This window comes from Chiloscyllium punctatum, chromosome 44, assembly GCF_047496795.1.
Source record: "Chiloscyllium punctatum isolate Juve2018m chromosome 44, sChiPun1.3, whole genome shotgun sequence".
Classification (NCBI taxonomy): domain Eukaryota; kingdom Metazoa; phylum Chordata; class Chondrichthyes; order Orectolobiformes; family Hemiscylliidae; genus Chiloscyllium; species Chiloscyllium punctatum.
This window is the reverse complement of record NC_092782.1, coordinates 2,519,269-2,536,757: the sequence shown is the minus strand read 5'-3', so window position 1 is coordinate 2,536,757 and position 17,489 is coordinate 2,519,269. Positions and strand designations below refer to the sequence as shown.

General features: G+C 39.9%; 1 protein-coding gene across 1 annotated transcript in view; it reads right to left on the bottom strand.

Moving 5' to 3' along the window:
• The window catches only part of LOC140466667 (laminin subunit beta-4-like), a 130,036-nt gene that overhangs the window by 24,460 nt on the left and 88,087 nt on the right, over positions 1-17,489 (bottom strand). The window contains exons 26-28 of the mRNA XM_072562107.1: positions 15,942-16,314; positions 14,265-14,419; positions 6,353-6,555 (exon numbers count right to left, since the gene is read on the bottom strand). Coding sequence (XP_072418208.1) covers positions 6,353-6,555; positions 14,265-14,419; positions 15,942-16,314 — 731 coding nt within the window. The remainder of the gene's footprint in view (positions 1-6,352; positions 6,556-14,264; positions 14,420-15,941; positions 16,315-17,489) is intronic.

Genomic DNA, 17,489 nt, shown 5'->3' with positions numbered 1-17,489 from the left:
AAAGGGGAGCGAGGTGTCAGAGATGGTCCAGGTCCTCCCACTTCCTCCAGACCAAAGGCGTAGCCATGGGCACACGTATGGGCCCCAGCTATGCCTGTCTCTTTGTTGGCTACGTAGAACAGTTGATCTTCCGTAATTACACCGGCACCACTCCCCACCTCTTCCTCCACTACATTGATGACTGCATTGGCGCCACCTCGTGCTCCCGCGAGGAGGTTGAGCAATTCATCAACTTCACCAACACATTCCACCCTGACCTTAAATTTACCTGGACCATCTCTGACACCTCGCTCCCCTTCCTGGACCTCACCATCTCCATTAGTGACGACCGACTTGACGCTGACATTTTTTACAAACCCACCGACTCCCACAGCTACCTGGATTACACCTCTTCCTCCTATCTCTTGCAAAAATGCCATCCCGTATTCCCAATTCCTCCACCTCCGCCCAGGAGGACCAGTTCCACCATAGAACACACCAGATGGCCTCCTTCTTTAGAGACTGCAATTTCCCTTCCAACGTGGTTAAAGATGCCCTCCAACGCATCTCGTCCACATCCCGCACCTCCGCCCTCAGACCCTACCCCTCCAACCGTAACAAGGACAGAACGCCCCTGGTACTCACCTTCCACCCTACAAACCTTCGCATAAACCAAATCATCCGCCGACATTTCTTCCACCTCCAAAAAGATCCCACAACCAGGGATATATTTCCCTCCCACCCCTTTCCGTCTTCCGCAAAGACCGTTCCCTCCGTGACTACCTGGTCAGGTCCACATCCCCCTATGACCCACCCTCCCATTCTGGCACTTTCCCCTGCCACCGCAGGAACTGTAAAACCTGCGCCCACACCTCCTCCCTCACCTCTATCCAAGGCCCTAAAGGAGCCTTCCACATCCATCAAAGTTTTACCTGCACATCCACTAATATCGTTTATTGTATCCGTTGCTCCTGATGTGGTCTCCTCCACATTGGGGAGACTGGGCGCCTCCTAGCAGAGCGCTTTAGGGAACATCTCAGAGACACCTGCACCAATCAACCAAACCGCCCCGTGGCCCAACATTTCAACTCCCCCTCCCACTCTGCCGAGGACATGGAGGTCCTGGGCCTCCTTCACCGCCGCTCCCTCACCACCAGATGCCTGGAGGAAGAACGCCTCATTTTCCGCCTCGGAACACTTCAACCCCAGGGCATCAATGTGGACTTCAACAGCTTCCTCACTTCCCCTTCCCCACCTCATCCTAGTTTCAAACTTCCAGCTCAGCACTGTCTCCTTGACTTGTCCGGACTTGTCCGACCTGCCTATCTCCTTTTCCACCTATCCACTCCACCTTCATCTCCTCCCCCACTCACCCATTGTACTCTATGCTACTCTCTCCGCACCCCCACCCTCCTCTAGCTTATCTCTCCACGCTTCAGGCTCACTGCCTTTATTCCTGATGAAGGGCTTTTGCCCGAAACGTCGATTTCGCTGCTCGTTGGATGATGCCTGAACTGCTGTGCTCTTTCAGCACCACTAATCCAAATTTCCTTGTGTCCCATGCCTTCTTACTTTCAGAATGAGCTTACCATGGGGAACCTTATCAAAAGCCTTGTTAAAATCCATGCACACCACATCCACTGCTCTACCTTCATCAATGTGTTTTGTCACATCCTCAAAGAATTCAGTAAGGCTTTTGAAGTATGACCTATCCCTCTCAAAGCCATGCTGACTACCTCCAATCAAGCTATGCTATTCCAAATAATCATAAATCCTGTCTCTCAGAATCCCCTCCAATAATTTGCCTATCACTGACGTAAGACTGACTGGTCTGTAATTCCCAGGGTTATGTCTATTCACCTTCTTGATTAAGGAAATAACATGTGCCACCCTCCAATCAATGGGTACTACTCCAGTGGACAGTGAGGATGCAAAGACGTAGCAATCTCTTCCCTTGCTTCCTATAGTAACCTTGGATATAGCCCGTCTGGCCGAGGGGTCTTATCTTCCAAACATTTCAGCACATCCTCCTTCTTAACATCAACCTGCTCAAGCATAGCAGCCTGTTTCATGCTGTCCTCACAAACGTCAATGTCCCTCACAAACGTCAAGGTCCTTTTTGAGAAATTCGCATTTTGGAGATTAAAAAGCCATTGTCTGTAATTATCAAACTCATAGATAATGAAGCCAGATGGGAGAATAGAAAAATTGTCTGTATTCAAATAAGTTGTGGCAGAACTGATGTTATGGATTTCTGACTAGAATGGAAAAGGTGCATTTGGACATGGACTGCTTCCCCATCTGAGGATTCTGATGGAGGGAAAGTAATTGACAGAATAGTTGACGATGGTTGAGCCAAGGACATTACCCTGAGGAACTCCTGCAGAAATGTCCTGGAACTGAGATGACTGATCTCCAACCACAACCATCTTCCTTTGTGTCAAGTATGATTCCAACCAGTATAGAATCTTCCCTCTGATTCCCACTGACAAGGGTCCTGAATCTAAATAAAGGGAACTATGAGTTATGAAGCAGAGAGTTGTAAACCTTACTAAAAGGGTTGACTGTGGATAAGCTATGTTTCATATTTTTTTTAAAAATGTGTGCATGAATTATTCATGTATAATCAATTATTCTCATTTGACACACAAAGATAGAGAATGGACCAAACATGGCTTCCAAAATAAGTTAGAGTAGTATTAGATTTACAGAGTGGACGATGTCAAATTTCAAGAAAAAATAGCAAGCCTGATAATTGGGAGGATTTTAGAATTCAGCTGAAGAGGACAAAAAGCTTGATCAAGAGGGGGAAACAAAGGATGACAGTAAAATTGCAGGGAACATAAATCTGACCATACGGGCTTCTACAAATGTGAAGAGAAAAAGATTAATAAAAATAAATATGTAACTTACACTCAAAAATAGTGGAAAATATAATAGGTGACAAAGAAATAGCAGAAGGTTTGAATGCATGTTTTGGTTCACAAACAGGACACATTTAATCTCCCAGAAATGTTAGGGAACCAAGAGTCTAATGAGAGGGCAGAATTGAAGGAAATTAGTATTATGGAAAAGAAATGATACTGAAGAAATTAATGGAATGAAAGGCTGACAAATCACCAGGGTCAGATAATCTACCTCTCAGAGTAGTAAAGTAAATGGCACTGGAAGTACTGGATACATTGGTGATTATCTTCCAAAATTCTACAGACTCTAAAGTGGTTCTGATAGATTGGAGGTTAGTAAAAGTTACCCTATTTCAAAAGGGACAGAAAGCACAAACAGAAAATTACACAAAAATTAGCTTAACATCAGTACTGAATAAAATGCTTGAATCTATTATAAAAGATGCATTGACATAACATTGAAAGCATCAGCAGGCCTGGACTAAAGCCATCATGGGTTTATGAAAGGCGAACCAGGTTCATCAAATCTACTGGAGTTTTTTGAGGATGCAACCAGTGGAATAGATAAGGGAGAACCAGTAGATGTGTTGTACTTAGATTTTTCAAAGGCTTTTGATAAGGTCCTTCATTAGAGGTTAGTGACTGTGGATCGAGAATTGATTAAGAGACAGGAAGGAGAGATTGAGAATAAATGGATCCTTTTCCAAGTGGCAGGCAATGACAATTGGGGTACCACAAAGATCATTATTTGGACTCATGCTATTAATAATATATAAATGACCTGCCCAAAAGAATCAAATGCAACTTTTCCTAGTTTTCTGATGACACCAAATTGAGTTAGATTGTAATTTGTGAAGAGAATGTAAAGAAGCTTTACGGTAATTTAGGAAAACTGAACAAATATGTGGCCGATGCAGTACACCATTCCTATGAGGTTATACACTTTGGTGTGAAAAAACAGAAAGGAAGAGTATTATTTATTTGGTGATGCTTTGGAAAGTGTGGATCTACAAAGGGATCTGGCAGTCCTTCTATTCCAGTCAGGAAAGTAGACAGGCAGGTGCAGAAAGCAATTAGGAAGGCACATGGTATATTGGGTCTCATTGCAAGAGGATTTCAGTTTAGAAGTAGGGCTATCTTACTGCAGTTATACAGGGACTTGGTGAGGCCACACCCAGAATATTTCATACAGTTTTAATTTCCCTATCTAAGAAATGATGTGCTTGCCACAGAGGAAGTGCAGGAGAAGTTCACTAGACTGATACCAGAAATGACAGGATTGTTTGATGAGGAGGGATTGCTTCAATTGGGTCTGTATTCACTAGGGTTTAGAAGGATGCAAGGGGATCAGGATGAAACACAAATTCGAATCTAGGTGTGCCTAGACTAGATGCAGGAAAGATGTTTTCCTTGGTTGGCAAGTCTAGAATCAGGGGACATAGTCTCAGGACACGTGATAGACCATTAAGACTGAGATAAGGAAAAGAATTTGTCACACAAAGGTAGTGAACCTGTGGAGTTCCTGAACATAGAGGCTCTGGCAGCCATGTTACTGCATATATTAAGGAAAGAAAAATAATGTTTTAGATTTTGAAGGTATAAATTGGCATGCAAAAAGAATTAGAGGATCATATTGAATGCAGGCATGAAGAGCTGAATGGCCTAACCCTGTATTTCTGTGTCTCTATGATTTCAATTTTGTTAGGGCACCTTGATGGCACATTTGGTCAAATGTTGTGTAAATGTCCAAGGCTGTCACTTTACCTCTGGAATTCTGGTCTTTTCTACAAGTTTGAACTAAAGCTGTAATGAGGTCAGAGGTTGAATGAGTCTGGTGAAATCCAAAGTCAGTGTATAATGGCTAAGCAAGTGTTGCTTGATAGCATTGCTTATGACACCTTCCATCACTTATATCCCTCATGGACTATGGCTAATTATCGTTCATTCAATTTGACATTTTAAAATGAATATTTTGAAACCATGGACCTAATTTTCCATTTCTGATGCTGAGTGAACCCAGGAGGTCCAAAAAGAAGACTCATGAGGCAATAATTTTTATCTTAACTGTTGATTCCTGACAGACACCCTGGTGTGGCAAACATGGTAGATCATGACCTGATACTCATGGAGACTGGTGTCAAGCTTGCTGTTTAATTCAATATTCTATGACAATCCTCACTAATAGATGCAAGTCAACAGAAGTTGCTCACAGAGCAGTGGAAGAAATTATGTGCTTTGCTCGACAGTATATTTTATGAAAGGTTTTATTCTGAAAACTGTAATTACATTCATTCGTTTGATAAAACAGGTTAAGTGTTTTCTGAATAGCTGTTTATTTGACAAATTTGAGTACTTGACATAAAATCGTTTTTCAAAGCAAAGTTTAATAATTGTGTTTGATTGACAGTTTTATGAGCTTCTAGGAGATGTAAATTTTTCATTAGGAGCTTAAACAGCATTTTTCTTACTTTTCAAAGCATTTCAAAGAAAAAAAATTCCAATATTATAATATGACACGAGTTCTGTGTATAAGGTAAGTGGCATGGAGGGGCAACGGGTGATATGGGAACATATGGAAAGAATGTAGCAGAAGCATAGATTATATAAGATGTTATTGAGGCTGCATGGAGCAGGCATCAGAGATTTGAGGAGGGTTGGAAAGGCCATGGGTTCGGAGAACTGCGTTGATGTCTCGTTTGTTTTCCAGCCGGTTATCCTTGATATCCAGCTGTCACTGTTCCTGCCTCAGACTTCTCATGGGCTGTGACCATGCCTCTAACCTACCTCCAATTCTGGAAGATCACATTTTAGATGAATGAATTTGAAACCATAACATCAGGAAATGACCAAACTCTTGCTTCCTGATTTGGAAGGGAAGATACTGTCCCATGCCTCATTGATGTACTTGATACAGGGGGAACATACTTGATTGCAATTATAACATTATTTCATTGCCATTAGCAGATGCCATTAGTGAAGACTAAATAATGTCAAATATCGATCTTAGATTTCAACATTTAAAGAACAGAACAAAAGTATTTGTACAAATTAATTTCTTCTTTTTTCAGATCATGTATAATTTAGTCCATGATGTATAAATGGGAGACTGGAACAACATGTCAAGGAATTAACCAAAGATTGAGTGTGTTATAATTGATTATTGTTTAATGAGACAGGGTCAATTGCTAATCTCATTCTATTGTATTTTGCGGAAGAGTGATCACAACATGATAACATTTTCTATTCAATTTGATATTTATTCTATTATTCAAGAATTTGAACACTTCTGTAAAATCTTCTCCTAAGCTTCTCTGTACTAAGGAGTAGAGCCCCAGCTCCTCCAGTCTTACCACATAACAGAAGTTTTATATCTCTGGCAATATTCAAATAAATCTCTTCTGTACCCTTAAATTATGGACCAGTGCATCTTTCCTGGAAATGTTTCTTTTAACAGAAGTAGAACTCACCTTTAGGATACTCAACTCCAGTAGTTTAGTCTTGTTGTTTAATGCATGGATTTCATCTCTATTGATCAACATTGTTTTGTTTAACAAGGCAGCTGCCTTTTCTCTTGTCATATTTGAGTTGTTCAACACCAGTTCTGAATCATTCACTTTCTGTTGTGAGGTTTTGGAATTCTGATAGTATTTGTTAATGTCTTCAAAGTTACCTGTGAACAAAAGGAAAAGATTCACCTCCATTTCTCGTACTGAACATAATCTTTGACCATACATTTTAAGACTTGTGTATAATCCGATGGAAATGATATGCTATTTGCTGAGTGAGCTGAATCATTTTAAGTTATTAAAAATTAGAAAATGCTTCTGTACTCTCTCACAGAGTTATGTTCTTGTGCACTTCAACTTAATGAGGTGTTTGATTACAGTGGTCTTCCCAAAGCTATTGTGCTCATCAAGGTAGATTTTTCACTTCACACTCTATATATTATTTGATCAGCACAGCGTAAGATATTTTAACTTCTAAATTTTGATGTTCCCTGAAACTTCAGTGCCTACTTTTAGGAAGATGCTTTATAATTAATATTATTTGGATGACTTGCGTTTTGAATGGTTGTGGAAAAAAATTTTTTTCTGCTTTGTGTACGTACCTGGAATGGTTTCTTAAAAGTTTAGGGCGGACACTGAGGATACTTTTTTTATCAAGGCTTTTTAGAAATCATACACCTAGTGATAACTGTTGCTTCGCTGTAGATCCTGCTGGGGTTATTTTTGAACAGTGACTGGTACGGAAATGTTTTTGTTTCATCTAGTTCAGGAGGAAGCCTGCTAAGAACAAGTTGGGTTGAGGGAAAGCTTCCTATGAACACATTGTTTAGCTGATCTCTCCTACTTCTGAAAAGTAAACCCTCTTTATCAGTTCAGGGTGCAAACTTTTGAAAGAGTAATTGAAAGAACATCTCAAGTCTCTATTGCCTGTGCAAGCAATGTCTGCAAGAATTCAGAGACATCTTTCTCTTGAATAATTTGACTACATATGTCAGAACATCAAGGCAACAGACTCTGGAACATTATAAGTTTTATGTTTTTACCTTCAAGAATAACCCATCAATCAAAGTGTTTTTTGTTTCAAATCCCAGTCTCTGCAGCCAAATCTATTTTCTTTTCCCTGTTTTCCTGAAGACTATCTGAGTGTGTGTTTGTGACTGTTTTGTATTTACAGGAGTAAGCATTTATACTTTTAAGTTACTGACTGTATCTTTATTAAAAAAGTTTTGTTTTTTAATAAACCATGATTGTATTTATTAAGAAACTCAGTTGATAGGTCTTTTTGTTTATAACCTAATATCGGCAAAGTATTTAATCAGTCACTTTGCTATCTGCATTTTCAATGTATGTTCCTATTATGAAGCAGTGGAGCTAGAGCAATGGTGAACTTCTCCAGCCTCCGTTCTAAAAATACAATCAATGAATACAGAAAGTAGGCAAATATGGCAAGTAATTAGGAAGGCAAATGACATGTTGATCTTCAGCATGACAAGATTGGTGTCCGTAAATAAGGAAGTCCTGCTACAGTTGTACAGGGCACTGGTGAAACCACATCTGGAATACAGCGTGCTGTTTTGGTCTCTATTTCAAAGGAAGAATGAGCTAACACTACAAATTGGATTATGAAGATTCACTAGATTGGTTCCTAAAATGAAAAGATCGTTCTATAATGACAATACTGTGTAACTTGGATCTAAACTCTCCAGCACTTAGTCGAGTCATAGTGTCATCAAGATGTACAGCATGGAAACAGACATTTTAGTCCAAGTCTTCCATACTGACCAGATATCCTAACCTAATCTAATCACATTTGCCAGCATTTGGCCCATATCCCTCTCAACCCTTGCTATTCATATACCCATCCAGATGCCTTTTAAATGCTGTAATTGTACCAGCCTCCACCACTTCCTCTGGCAGCTCATTCCATACCACCTTCTGTGTGAAAAATGTTTCCCCTCAGGTCCCTTTTAAATCTTTCCCCTCACCTTAAACCTATGCCCTCTAGTTTTGGACTCCACTACCCTAGGGAAAACACTTTGTCTATTTTCACTATCTATGCCCCTCATGATTTTATAAACTTTTACAAGGTCACCCCTCAGCCTCCAATGCTCCAGGGAAAATAGCCTCAGTCTATTAAGCATCTCCCTATAGCTCAAACCCTCCAACCCTGGCAACATCCTTGTAAATCCTTTCTGAACTCTTTCAGGTTTAACAACATCCTTCTTGTAGCAGGGAGACCAGAACTGAATACAGCATTCCAAAAGTGCCCAACCAAATTCGGTACCAGCCATAACATGACCTCCCAACCCCTATTCACAATACTCTGACCAATAAAGGCAAGCATATCAAACACGTTCTTCACTATTCTGTCTACCTGTGACTCCACTTTCAAAGAATTATAAACCTGCACTCCAAGTTCTCTTTGTTCAGCAACACTTCCCAGGACCAGATGACCTCACTGAAACATATAATATTTAAGTTGGGCTTGCCAGGGTATACACTGTTACTGGGTAATTTAGAACTTAGATGCCCAGTTTCAGGGTAAAGAGTAAATTATTTATGTCTGAGATTAGGAGAAACTTCTTCAGTCAAAGCTTTGGAGTTTTCTGCCACAGAGGGTCATCTGTGTTACATCATGGAAAATACTGAAGGCTGAAATAGACTTTTAATTTCTCAGAGAATCAAGGGATATGGGAAGGAGGTGAAAAAGTAGAGCTGTTGCACATGATTAGACATGATCACACTAATTAATGAAACAGTTTCAAGAGGCCATATACTCTACCCTGACCTCTTTTTATGTATTTATTTCTTTCCTTGTATCTAAGTGATTGGTTGTTCGTGATCAGATTTCTGTTCTTTTCCAGAGTCAAGAGACATGAATATTTGATGGAAATGACAGGGGACATTTCGCAAATTGGGAGCTTTGGTTTGATTTAGGGAAAGACATAGATTGCATGGGTCATTTTGCAGCAACTTTTATTACATGTTACTTTACATCAAATAAGCAATGGAGTTATGTATCCTGACCAAAGTTTCCCAAAGCATAAGGAAGAAAAATAATTTCATAGGTTCCCTGGTTTCCAATGGCATGACATTTGAACAGTGTGACAGTGGTGTCACATCAGGTATTGCCTTGATGATATAACCTTGATGACATCACCTTGACAGCTATACTGTATAAGCTGCATTTTAAAAGATTGGCAGACCTTTTTTGTAAATTAAGTAACCATCTTCTCTGCTTCATTGTGGGACAGGCTAAAAGTAGACAAGTCTCATTGACACCGTCATTATGGTTCGTTGATTTACTTTTCAAACACAGAGGCTCATTTTGGCTGGTTGAAACCACAGTGGGTAAAAAAGATTGCTTATTAGATTAACACAACACTGCATTTGGACAGTGACTCAACTTTTCATGGGGATCACATAAAGGGGGCCACCTTTGTACACTGAAAAATGAACAAAATGAACAAAAATCAAACAAGCTTTCACCAGAGTGAGTCCTGCAACTAAAGTCATCAGACTTAGCAATCAGCTAAGTATGGGTGGCACGGTGGCACAGTGGTTCGCACTGCTGCCTCACAGTGCCAGAGACTCAGGTTCAATTCTCGCCTCAGGCGACTAACTGTGTGGAGTTTGCACGTCCTCCCAGTGTCTGGGTGGGTTTCCTCCCACAGTCCAAAGATGTGCAGGTCAGGTGAATTAGCCATGCTAAATTGCCCGTAGTGTTAGGTAAGGGGTAAATGTAGGGATATGGGTGGGTTGCGCTTCGGCGGGGCGGTGTGGACTTGTTGGGCCGAAGGGCCTGTTTCCACACTAAGTAATCTAAGTAGCCAATTACCTAACTGTAAGGCCTTGCATTTCTTTTGGCCAACTATGGTACTCCTTTATGAAGCTGAAGTAACCCTCTAGATATTGCCTCAGGCCAGCTTTGTGGTGGGGTTAGGCACCCTTTGTTGGGAGGAGGGTCATCATATGCTATATCTTGTTCCATCTTCAAGTTCACCTGAGAAATTCATATCGGGTGTAAAGCAACTATAAGAACTTTCATGGTTTCTTAGAAATCTTATGTTTTCAAGACATTCACCGCAGCCAAAGGAACATCTCAACCAAGAAACATCAGGCCTGCACCCAAATAGAGAATGAGTTATAATTTTTATAATTTTTTTACTATTACCTAATTTTCTGTGCAAGGGGCAATGTAGGTGCATTGACTACGTGAGACCACATTTTGTTCTAGTGTGTGAGAGAAAGAAAATAAGTTTATTTTTGAAATCCAAAAAGCTCCCCACTAGACTATTAAAATTGAATCAATCTCTCCAAGGGCAAAAAGATTTATTGACACATATATTGGTCATGGCCAAAAGAAAACAAACACCTAAAATTTACCCGTGATAATGAAGAATGTTTTAAATACATTAAATTAATATTAATATTAATTTTCATAGCAGTGAGTTTGCAATAATTAACCTTACAATGAAAGTACAATGCAAAATCAGCCAATTGAGACTGGTATTTTCTTGTGTTTGTATTCTGTGTGAACCTCCTACTGTCAGAAATCATCTGCATATCTTTCTATTCCTTTCCCTTTTATGAAATTATCTGTTTCCCTTCAAATGCATGAAGTAGTTCTTTAAAAGGGTAATGGCCAAGCCTCACAAAACTCTTAGAATTTGTGTTGCATTAGTCATTTAAAATATCATCAGCTGGAATACAGAAATAGCTGTAACTGTGGGACAAATTTTCCACAAATTCCAGAGCACACCACAGAGTATTTCTGTTGTGGAGAATATGATGGAAGAAGTTGAGGATCTCAATTTCTCCACCCAAACTCAACATTTCTCATTTTCATGGGAATGGGATCGGGGGTGGGCTGTAGTTTGCATAAACACAGTTCCCAGAGGCATTGTGCCTTTTAAATGACCAGCTACTTCCATGAAATTGTACTTTGGTAACTGTCTGGAACCTGGAGTGTGGAGATTGGACCAGGTAAGAGCAGGTCCATTCTCATTTTGCATTTCTTTTGGCCAACTATGGTACTCCTTTATGAAGCTGAAGTAACCCTCTAGATAACCCTCAGGGCAGCTTTGTGATGGGGTTAGGCACCCTTTGTTGGGAGGAGAGTCATCATATGCTATTTAGGACTATTAACAATGGAAAGGATTCTGCATAACTCCCTTGGAACTGTGAAGTTATGAATGAAAATACATTTTTGAATGGAGTGCAATCTGTAATTAAGTATTAGAATGAATTTTCCTCCTACGTGGATGTATATTCAATTAGTTGGCATGACAGGTGAAGGGGAAATGGTAGTCGGTGGAACTAGGCTCTAAGTCGGCAGGGGGAGATAAGTTGGCATATGGATATAAGGGGACTATGGATTATATAAAGGGCATTAGTGTTGGTATAGTGGGACTAAGGGAGTGTGTGTGAGAGAGAGAGGCAATATCAGGGGTGTGCCTTGGATGAATGTTTAATTTGTTGCCAAGCCTTTATGACCATTATGACACCTTTTCAATCCACTTATAGGCTGCTCCGGAAACAGACATCGGCATTACAGGGCACACCTGCAACTAGTTGTGAAAGGCTGCTGCAAGGACACTTTGTACCCTTGGACAGGCAACCAAATGAAGAGTTGGATCAGGCAGCATCTCAGAGCTGCTCATTCACTCTCATAGTGTTTGCTCACTTAACATCTACCTCCATATTTGCAACATCCATATCTTGCATTGCCATCTCTGTCAGCTTGTTGGCACGACAGCTAGGGCCAAATTCACTGCTAATTTTATTAACCAAATAGCCATGTCAAAAACTGGTGGGGTCTAAATTTTGGACCAGTTAATGTTGGGTGGTTGTATTGTCTGTCAGGCGGTCCTAGTATTGTCAGTCATGGTCACAGTCTCCACACAATTCACGGGCTTGGCCACAATCAGTTATCTGCCTGGGACACTCATGATCAGGGAATCTATCTGAATGCAATCCAGGGAAATGGGGCAACAATCTGTCCTGTAGGTCTATACAAAGTCAAACACTGTTATGTGTCATCAGTCAGGGAGCTGCAAACATAGAGGTCTGGTTGGTCATGTCTAGCGGCTGCCTTTTGAAGTCAGACAGAGGTTTGGGGTGAATAAAATCCTGGGGTACATCTGTCCATCCTTCAGCAGGGCTTGAGTCTGGCTTGTGTGGGAAGTCGAGAGTTCTTTGCAAAAGAGGTGAGAAAGTACAGGCTGTGGAGTTTGAGGGGGGAAGGAGGAAGGTTAAGCACAGGTGATTGAAGGTGTTTAGGTGGGAATGTGGAGGAGAATTGGAGGGCCATGGGTAGGGGAGGAGGCATTGGTGGTAGTGGGGTTATTGGCCACGAATCCACCTTTAGCAACTAACTGATGGGATATGTTCAGAGCAGGTCAGTGAAAGATCCAGTGGTTGGAAAACTAACACAGTAAAGAGACAAAGGTTCAAAACTAAGAAGAATGATAAGCAATTTGACCATTTTTTTTCTTTTACCCTCACCCATAGAGCATAAATGTCACTTGCAGACTTCACCAAAGAAAGTACCTTGAAGCAACACAAAGTTCTGCAAACAATCAAAATTGACGTAAGCATTTCAGAGAAAACAAGATGGACCCAAATCTGATGAGCAATATATCTGAAGTACCTCTGAGATAAGATATGCTTCGTAAGTTAGCTTCTGTTCTGCACAGCTGATTTTCAAGGACATTGGTAAATAACACAGTTATGGTTTAACTACAGAATAAATCAAGTGTTTCGCCTGCCTGAGGCTTGTGACAGCTGTTTCATCCATGAGTGAGGTGTAAAGCAATTGTGAATATTTTACAACATCACACTACTCAACGTGCTGGTAGTTTGTTGTCAACTACTAGAATGGAAAAAAAGTCTTGTCACAAATGGGTCTATAAAAATGCTATAAATATAATTCAGCTGCCAGAATTCATCTAAATGTGAGGCAGGATAGGAGGAAAGAACTATCTTATTTGCAATACTCAATGATAATTTCCATATCAATAGTCCATCCAAATCTCAATTTTGAAATTTGGTCATATTTTGCTTGCATCTAATTTACTAGGCCTTTCATTAGCAAAAACATTAACATGATTGAAGAAAGTACTGTTCAGTTATCATTTTAAAAAAAGATGGCATGTTAAGCTCCTTTCTTTGTGTCAGGAGTATCACATTTTGTTTTAAGGCTGATCTGGGGTAAATGCAGCTAACAATTTAATTAAAATGATTAAATGAACTTTAATAATTAAAAGGCAGACATTTCTGGGAATAGGTTTTAGCTAATCTCAATTTTCTCATTGGTGAGAGCAATGAACTAAAACAGGTATGTGTTCTATAATAATGTCTTCATACAAATGTTGCAGAGACACAATTTGTATGTGTTTTAGATAATTAGATTAAGTAAACCAATTTAAAAAGCTTGTTGATCACTTTCTCAGGTCAAAATCCCATAACTCCCTTTCTAATAGGACTTCAGAATACCTAACTGAAATGGACTGCAGTGCTTCAATCAAGTGGCTTACCACTAGCTTCTTCTATATTGAGAGATGGGCAAAAAGTACTGTACTGGCCAGCCAAGACTGTATATTGTGTAAAATAAATAAAAACATTTGTGTGATAACCATTGTTTTGCACTGCTCTAAGCAGACCTGGTTTACTTCAGGCAGTTAAAGAATGAACATCCCTTAAGGTTAATTACTTGGACATTTCAGCATACAATTGTAAAACATGTGGCTATTTCAATATATTACTTTAATTTTAATAATGATCATTTTAATCATCTAAATCCAGTATTCAGTTAACATGGGAACACAGCACAGGTATGTTATTTAAACGTCTCTTCCAATGGTACACTTACCACTTGCATTAGCTATTGTCCTGGAGTCGATTCTGAATCTATTCACTTTCTGACTGAGCTTGTCAATTTCTTCATTCAAATCATCAATATCTCGGTTATGCTGCTCAGTGTTATTTGAAATGTTCAAGTGTGTGTTGATCTGCATTTTGATTTCCCTGAATAACAAGTTTCAAAAAGATTAACACATTGTCTATAGTTTAGTTGTTGTTTAATAATTATCCAACTGTATTTTTATTTCATGGATGATAGTTTGGAATCTGTGTCACATTAGGACTATGTGCTATATTCTGTCACTAGTTTCTTTACATTCATCTGGGGCTGCTACCCAAAATCGTAGATTGGGATTGGAACCCAACTACAGTGGAATTTAATTTAACTAATAGCAAGAAAATTATTAAAGCTCATCTGATCTTCAACCATTTTCTCCAGCTTCCCCTCAATACGACAGCTGAATGGTTGATGTTTCTTATGGATATTTGAAGTGTAGGCAATAAATGGATTTTCACATGTGTTACTTTTAATGATATTTCTTTATGCTGTTTTTGCTCCCCCCACAATTTGAAACAGGGAAAAATCCACCTGTACCAATTGAAAAATGATGGAATATGAATTTACCATTCACACTTTTATAATTATGTTTCTGTTCAAAAACTATTTTCCACTCCAATAGTGGAAGAATAGACTATTCCTGAAAACTCATGGGTCTTTGGTTCCAGTGTAAATACGATGTTCCTCCTGTAAATGATAGTCAGTGTTGACCCCACCGAAGTTTGTGGTCTCAGCAGGGGACGGGGTGGTGGTGAAAAAGCATGAATCTACATTGGCTAGGCAACCATCCAAGGTGCCTTCAAAACCCTGGGTGTGACTACATATGCTAGCTCACCAAGATCTTGAGCTGAGGAAAACTGGGTGATCCTGTGCAGTGGCCATGTCACAGACACTAGTTAGGGCGGAGGATTTCTCCAGCCCTCACACAGCCTTGGGCGTGTCAGTACTAGTTGTATTCGGGTCCCAGCCTAATATGTAGTGCTTCCACTGCACTCTGGCCTTATGTATAAGAAGGATTATGGATATTTGATTCTAGTTAATGTTATTGTCAAACAAAACTATATTCTTAAAACATTCAATGTAAATCATTTCATATTAACTGCTGAAGTATTGGCAGTTAGTTTGTCATCTCTAGCTCATACTTCACCTTTCTTTTTATATATTGAAACCATGTAGAACATTTCTCACAGCCTGCAAGTATTACAGAAAGATGCAATTACCTTTGCCTCCAATCTGAATTTATTAAAATACTCCACAAACCAACTGCTAGAGGGCTGACTTTTAACCACGAAGGTTTCTACCACATCACAACATTATGGTAGACAAAGTTCAAATGGAAAAATCAAAAGAACTTTGGGTTTTCCTGCTATGTTATAATGGAAAGATGCTGTTGCATGATGTATCCCAAATAAAACTGACAACTAGGTCAGAACTTGTCTGCAAATGCACCAGCATGTCAAACTGGGCTTCTATCCATTTCAGTCACTGGCATAGTCACAAATGTTAAATTGCCTCTTGTTAAAGTTAAGATTGAAGTCTGTGATTTAAAATAGTCAAGTATCAATTATTGCGATCGGAAGTTAAAATAAATACTTTCTCCGTACAGCTAACTAAATTGAAGAAAATTACCTGATTTTGTCAAAGTAATCCTTTGTCTTTTCAAATTCATCCGGGGAAGCAACTGAGTCATTTAACTTGTTGGCAACTGCAGCAAATTTCTTTTCTAACTTTTTAAGCCTTTCATCATAGGAAGGCCCCGGAGTTTGTCCAGGCACGAAGTTGGTCTTGTTGATCAGACTTTCAGTGGCTCGGATGATGGAACATATCTCTTCATCTATCAGCTTAAAGCAAGGATGACACCCTGTGCAATTTGGAAACTCCTTGCAGTAACCCCATGCACACTTGTTGCACTGTTGCCCTGTTACGCCTTCACGGCATTTACAGGCACCTGTTGTCTTGTCACATGCAGGCCTTTCTGTCCCTTCCAAACTGCAGTTACAGGCTACATGGAGAATATTGAAAACATTTATTATTTAAATCCATTCACATCTTAAATAATTCTGAATAATGTTTTTTTTAAACAGCATTGCATTACGCTTTGACAATGAAATGCAGAATCCACCAGTTCTCATTAACTTGATTGAGTGTTTTGAAGAAGTAACTAAGAGGATTGATGAGGGCAGAGCAGTGGATGTGATCTATATGGACTTCAGCAAGACGTTCGACAAGGTTTCTCATGGTAGACTTATTAGCAAGGTTAGATCTCATGGAATACAAAGAGAACTAGCCATTTGGATACAGAACTGGCTCAAAGGTAAAAGATAAAGGGTGGTGATGGAGGGTTGTTTTTCAGAATGGAGGCCTGTGACCAATGGTGTGCCACAAGGTTTGATGCTAGGTCCACTGCTTTTAATTATTTATATAAATTATTTAGATATGAGGTATAGTTAGTAAGTTTGCAGATGACACCAAAATTTGACATGTAATGGATAACCAAGATTACAATGGGATCTTGATCAGATGGGTCAATGGGCTGAGGAGTGGCAGATGGAGTTTAATTTAGATAAATTTGAGGTGTTGCATTTTGGAAAGGCAAATCTTGGCAGGACTTATATATTTAATGGTAAGGTCCTGGGGAGTGTTGCTGAACAAAGAGACCTTGGTATGCAGCTTCATAGCTCCTTGAAAGTGGTAGATAGGATAGTGAAGAAGGTGTTTGGTATGCTTTCCTTTACTGGTCAGAACATTGAGTGTACGGGTTAGGAGGTCATGTTGCAGCTGAACAGGACATTGGTAAGGCCACTTTACAAAGATGCTGTCAGAGTTTGAGGCTTTGAACTATAGGGAGAGGTTGAATTGTTTTCCCTGCAGCGTCGGAGGCTGAGGGGTGACATTGTAGACGTGTATAAAGTCATGAGGGTCATGGATAGGATAAATAGACAACATCTTTTCCCTGGGGTGGAGAAGTCCAGAACCAGAGTATAGGTTTAGAGTGAGAGGGGAAAGGTTTAAAAGGGACCTAAGGGGCAACCTTTTCACACAGAGGACAACGCATGCACGGAATGCCAGAAGAAGTGGCGGAGGCTGGCACAATTACAACATTTACAAGGCATCTGGATGGTTATATGAATAGGAAGGTTGTGGAGGGTTTTGGCCCATGTCCTGGCAAATGGGACT